Below are 7,109 nucleotides of genomic sequence, written 5' to 3' on the forward strand. Positions count from 1 at the left end.
CCGAGTCTGATGTCAGAAGATGTAACCAAAGAAAATAAACAAAATGACAATAATACATAAATAACAACAGACTACTAGCAGTTAACTGACATGCCAGCTCCAGACTTCAATTAAACTGATTGAAAGATTATGTCTTCATCATATGAATATCAGGCACAATCCTTCCCGTTAGGAATAATACAAGTACAAATATGGTCGGTGTTGGTTGATGCGGTCAAATATTTTTGTTATACGAGAAAGTCTGAGATACTAAAAGTACTTGTTTTTTGTGACGAGTCAATAGTTTAAATAAAAAGTGAACATGCTGGCACTCTAAATTGATGCTGATAAAATTTGTAGTCATTGTGTTCCAATATTGCTGTCATTTGTATTATACAATCCATTCTGATTTATGATATTGTTACGGCCAGAAATCACCTTTACATTGTAGCCAACAAAAGACACAAATCAATAATAAAAATTTAACAAGATTGTTTATACAATTTTACAAGAAATATTTCTCAAATAGAAATGTCAACTTAACTGTTAAAACATATGTCCGATCCTTTGTGTTTTCTTTATCCGGAATTCTTCTCTTAACTGTAACGGAATATGTCCAATAAGTTCACAATCTAATATGATGTAGATAAAGTAAATAAGATTGTCAATCCAACAACTCCAGAGGACTTCCGAGAATACAAGTATATTGATGTCTGTCTGTCTAATTTCGGAGTCTGTATATATAGTAGTGAAACTTCTAGAAAACTGTAGAAGAGAAACTCGTAGAAACTGTAAAAGAGAAATTTCTAGAATATTATAGAAGTTTAAATTACGCATCGAAAATTATGATCATTCTGGAATTATTATGTAAGTCAACTAGAAAATTCTAATCATTCCATCAGTATCTATGATTGTTCCAGTAATTTCTTAACTGCACAATTATAACATTATTTTGTAAACAACTATAAAAAGTAAACACCCCAATTATGTATCTTTTAAGGCCACACAATACACATAAGGTCAAGATAAATAAACATGATAATGACAATATCACAACACCTTTTAAAAAAAAGTTTGAGTGTAATGAGAATTTTCATAAACAATATCTACAAAAATATATAGTATGTATTGCGTGTTTTTATAAGATCTAGATAATGCATCTTTTATTACATTATCTTTACTTTTAATATGTTTTACAATAACATTATATTCCTGTAACAATAAACTCCACCTAGTCAACCTCTGGTTCTTGTTTCTCATTTTTTATATGATCAGTATAAACAAGAAAAGGATGCATTGTGGGATTTAAATGTACATCAAAATATTATAGTACAGACAATAGTGCAAAATACTCTTTTTTAATAGTTGAATAATTTTTCTGATGTTTATCCAATTTCTTGGAGAAAGTATGAAATAGGTTTCTCAATATTATCATCTGTTTCTTGATATAAAACGGCTCCAACTCCAACATCACTTGCGTCGACGGTAAGTTTGAATTGTTTTTCAAAATCTGGAGTGATCAGAACAGGACTGTTACTTAAAACTGCCTATCAGGAGACCGAATATTTTATTGTGAACCTGTTGAACAACCTTTTCCTAGACAAGTAACAATAGGAAACTACAGGGCTACAATCCTTCATAAAGGTCAACCAACAAAAAACAGAGACGACATGGTGTGCAAAAAATGCCTCGAAAAAGGCCACTTCATCAGCAATTGTCCAAATGACTGGAAATGTAATATCTATAAAAAATCTGGACACAAACAATCAGAATGCGAAGAGCCCTTTTCAGACAACAATAATGAACATGATGAAAATGAATTAACAAACACAGATAATGACAATACAGATTCAGAGACTGATGACAATAATGATGAGACTGCACATACTCAACAACATGAAACTGAACAAATGCAGGAAATACCTAACCAGCAGATGCAGGAAGTGCCTAACCAACAATCGCAGGAAGTGCTCACTCGCAATCCGAAGAAAACTCAAAACAAAAATTCGCAAGAGGTGTCTATTCAAAAATCTCAACCTCTATTTCAATCAATCACCAATGAAGAGAATGATGAAAATACAGGACAAGCTGCAACATCAAGTCCTAAAAAAACTAAAAAAAAATCTAGTAAAAAGAATAAACTAAATAATCAAAATGATGCAAAAGATGAAAAACAAAGTTCAATGCAACAATTTCTAGTTGAGAAACAAGCTAGTGCAACCACTCCAGGAAAAAAAGTTTCAAAAAGGTCTGCAACAACACCCACAACTGACCTATTCGATAGAGAGAACCAAACCAGCAAACCAAAAACTCAAAGTTAAAAAGGAGAAATAAACATGTACAAACGATTATGTAGCTAACTCCTTTTTTCTTTTTGTTTATCATCTCTATATTTTTTACAATGATTTGTTTGTATATAGTTTTATTATTATTCATACATATATGTATGCCAAGCATATTCCTAAAGGTAGATAACCACCTTGAAGACGATGCTTTTTACATAAATTTAAAAAAAAACCAGTAAAAATACAAAGACATGTAGTGATGATTGTGATGGAATATTAGATTCCATACTTTCAAGACGTAATAGAAAGAAGAGTAAAATAGAAATGAACCGAAATGTTGTTTTTTATATCATAATGTCAAAGATTAATAGAAAACTAAATATTATTGGTCTGTGTGATAATACAAAAAATATACACATAACTAGAGAATGTTCTTTAATAAACATAACATTTATTTATCAGATTAATATGTATATACTTATATACTATAAATATCTAATAATATTCCACAAATTTGCAATATCAATCCCTTTATATAAGTATCATCATAGTTTGGAAAACAGTTTGCAAAGAAGTTCCTACTTCCTACAGATTAACTGGAGTAAGAATCTCAAAATTCCAATCCTATGCTGTCAAAAAAATAAATCTATGAATCAAACAGTTATCCAGCAACATTTAAGTACAGTCCATATTTACACCTGGATAATACTTCACTGTAAGATCTCTCTACATAAACTTCATGACTTTTGGCTTCAATACGTTGTATTATTATACAAATGCTCACAAATATACATGTACATGTATAGATACTGGGAAAGAATTTTTAGTCGAAATCCAGCAATATTAATCCTCACATATAAATGTATTCTTGTAAAAATCTTCAGTATCACTAAATCAAAGCACTTTAGTCTTCATGTAAAACAAGTAAATTCATCCTATTATCAAATCGTGTCGTTCGTAACCAAAGACATAAATTTATACCAATGTATCTTGAACTGTGTTAAGCTCACGTTGTATTTGAGCTTGATATCTCATCTACCTGCAGAAATAAAAACAAAATTGTTACTATCAACTACAACTAAAACAAAATATAACAATATAAGCGCATTATTAGAATCAGTAGAATTTAACAGAACAAAAACAATAATTAGAAATTACCTGAGCAAACGACTGCTATTAATAGATGCGGGAAAATCCCTACATAGATTATTAAAAACATGTGCACCTTTCCCGAACCGGTATCCAATTTTACGGGTAGATAAAATACACATAAAAGAGAATGTATTCATTATATTTATAGTTAACATAATCATGTTAAATACAATGTTGTTCTCAATGTATATATGTATATTTTTAATTTATGCATGCTATTGTTCTTGTATATGTTTGTCAATGTATTCAGTATTGTACAACAATTTAAAAAGTCAAATGTCACAATTATGTATTGTGTCTTTTACATGTGAACTACTCATATTAAGGATAGTTGGCTACATCAGATTACAAAAAAGTTCAGAAAAAATAAAATACAGTAGAGAAGGTTTGGGTTTTAAATCACTTGCCTTAAGCTACAAATAAGATTCATGAATAAAACTTTACACATCTGTTCCTTAAATTGTCAAGGACTAGGTCAAAAAGAAAAAAGAAATAGACTTTATACATGGTTGAAATATCAAAAAACAGAAATACTTTTTATCCAAGAAACTCATTTTGTTGTAGAAATAGAAAATAAAGTTAGCAACGAATATGCTGCAGATATTTTTCATAGTTTTGGCACCACTCAATCAAAAGGTGTAGCTATATTTATAAAAACAAACATTAAATTCAAAGATAATTGATACTTATACTGATCAAGAAGGTCGCATAATTTTGGTAAATGTTGAAATAAACAACAATATATTCTCTTTGATTAATTTATATGCACCAAATGAGAAGAAAAAGAGAAATGCCTTCTTTAAAAATGTAAATAAAATAATTGAAGAGCACAGTCTTGGAATTTTAGTGGTAGGAGGAGATATGAATGAAACATTGAGTAGTGCAGATAGAAAAGATATGAAACATTGAGTAGTGCAGATAGAAAAGATAATAAAAAAAATAGAGAACAAAAAATTACAAATAGTTTGAAAACTTTAATAAAAACAAATATACTAGAGGATATATGGAGACAATTACATCCAAAACTATATCAATACACATGGAAACGTAAAAATAAAGATGATGAGGCAAGTAGAATAGATTATTTTCTGACCGGTAAGGAATTGAGAACTATGATAAAGTCTACAGATATTAGACCAGCCCTGATTTCTAGTACGGACCATCGGGCAATTTCACTGAAAATCAACATGTCTAATGATAATAAGGGTAAAGGGTTCTTTAAAATAAACAATAGTGTGCTTACTGATAAATCTTATAAAGAAAAAATAGAAAATATAATTGACTATTTTATACTCAAAAGCAATAACACTGAAAACCTATCACAATTATGGGATTTGTTTAAAATTGAGGTAAGAGAATTGACAATACAGTTTTGTAAAAATAAAGCTAAGCAAAGAAAAAATGAAATTCAAGATTTGGAAAAAAAACTTCAAACATTACAGGAAAAAAACGATAACAAAAAATTAAGTGAAGTGGAAAAGAAGGAAATTAATTTGTTAGAAAGTAAGATAGAATCTCTTTATAGTTATAAAGCAAAAGGTGCACAGATACGTTCTAGGATAAAATGGATAGAAGAAGGGGAAAAGAACACTAAATTTTTTCTAGGATTAGAGAAAAGTAGGCAAACAAGAAAAAATATAATAAATTTAAAGAATGAGAAAGGGGAGATAATTTCAAAACAATCAGAAATACTAAATTTTGAAAAGAAATATTATGAAAAACTTTACACTAGCACTAAACCAGATAAAATTTTTATAAACAACTATATAAAGGATACAAATATTAAACAATCATTGAGTAAAGAGGAAAGCAATTCTCTAAACGGACTCCTCACAACAGAAGAATGTACAAAATCAATTTTTCAAATGAAATTAAATAAATCCCCCGGCCTAGATGGACTTTCAGTAGAGTTTTACAGAGAATTTTGGGACAAATTAAAGAATTTTGCAATTCAAAGCTTCAATCATTGCTATAAAGAAGGGATGTTATCTGAATCACAAAAAATAGGCCTTATTTCTCTAATATTTAAAAAAGGAGACCCCACTGATTTAGGTAATTACAGACCAATTACGCTATTGAATGTTGATGTTAAAATTATTGCATATACATTAGCCCAAAGATTAAAACCTCTAATGTCAAAAATTATCCACAGTGACCAAAATGGGTACATCAAAAACCGTTATATAGGTTTTAATATATGTCAAATACAAGACATTATTGATCATGCAGAAAAGTTAAAAATAGATGGTGCTTTACTTTTTCTAGATTTCTCCAAAGCGTTTGATTCCCTAGAGTGGGAATTCATGTATCAATCACTAACAAAATTCGGTATTGAAAATTCTATGTTAAGATGGGTCAAAACCTTGTATGCAGATATTAAGGCATGTATTCCAAATAATGGATGGATTTCAAGCACACTGAAAATTTTTAGAGGAATTCGTCAAGGATGTCCTTTAAGCGCCATTTTATTTGTTTTTGCAGTCGAAATATTAGCCTGTAGAATAAGAACTGACAATAATCTTAAAGGAATAAACATAAAGTTAGATGGAAAAACACACAGCTTTATTATAAGCCAGTTAGCCGATGATACTACATTGTTTCTATGCTCTAAAGATGAAATTACTCAATCACTTAATATAATTGAAGTATTTGGCTCTTTATCAGGACTTATTTTAAATCGAACTAAAACTGAAGGATTAGCTTTCGGTAAATTAAAACACATTTCGGACAATTTTGAAAATATTAACTGGAGCAAAGAGACTATTAAAAGCTTAGGTATTTACTTTGGACATAATAAATCTCAATGTATGAATTTAAATATAGAAAAACAACTTCAAAAATCTGAACAAATTTTAACTCATGGAAGAAAAGAAAGTTAACAATGATCGGAAAAATAGCAGATGTGAAATCTCTAGTTATACCCAATATTACATATTTAGCTTCAGTTTCTAACATCGACAAAGATTCAATATATAAGTTTAAAAAAATGATTTATGACTTCATTTGGGACCATAAACAAGAAAAAATTAAAAGAAATACAATTAATATGAAAAAAATGAAGAAGGTCTTGGAATGATAGATATTGACAAGTTTATTGATGCAATAAAAATTAAATGGGTGAAAAGATTAATGGAAGGTGAACAGTCAAATTGGAAAATTATTCCAACATTTTACTTAAATCAGTATGGATCAAATTTTCTAATATTTCACATGAATCTTGATAATTTAAAATCCATTAATTACCAAAAGAGCAAAATCCCTTATTTCTACTTTGAAATACTAAAATCGTGAGTACGATATGGCGGCGGTCAAACTAACAAACCAGAAAACTTTAAAACCATTAGACAACAAATAATATGGGGTAATAAATATATTAAGTTAAACGGGCACAGTTTAATATTTAATCATTGGATAAAAGACAATATAATCTATGTAAATGACATAATTGATGACAAAGGTAGAATATCAAAAGAAAAAATCCTCAATAAGTTAAAAAGTAAAAGAAATTGGATTGCTGAAATAATTCAAATAAGAAAGAGTATACCAAATCACTGGAAATATATATTACAAAAAGAAGATTCATCAAAAACTATTGTTAAGTGTGAAAAACAACTCTCTTTAAAACAAGACGCAATTATATACGATTTACAAAAAAATCAATAATAAAGATATTTATATAATTCTATCAAATGT

General features: G+C 28.8%; 1 protein-coding gene across 1 annotated transcript; it reads left to right on the plus strand.

Moving 5' to 3' along the window:
* The first annotated feature begins 1,649 nt into the window (after positions 1-1,649).
* Positions 1,650-2,300, plus strand: LOC127717241 (putative mediator of RNA polymerase II transcription subunit 15). Its single transcript, XM_052222988.1, has one exon. It carries the CDS (start codon positions 1,650-1,652, stop codon positions 2,298-2,300), a length of 651 nt encoding a protein of 216 aa, XP_052078948.1.
* The last annotated feature ends 4,809 nt before the right edge of the window (positions 2,301-7,109 follow it).

The sequence above is a fragment of the Mytilus californianus genome, unplaced genomic scaffold, assembly GCF_021869535.1.
Source record: "Mytilus californianus isolate M0D057914Y unplaced genomic scaffold, xbMytCali1.0.p SCAF_92, whole genome shotgun sequence".
NCBI lineage: Eukaryota > Metazoa > Mollusca > Bivalvia > Mytilida > Mytilidae > Mytilus > Mytilus californianus.

Coding starts and splice junctions, on each gene's coding strand:
- LOC127717241 (XM_052222988.1), top strand. CDS start 1,650: ATGGTGTGCAAAAAATGCCTCGAAAAAGGCCACTTCATCAGCAATTGT.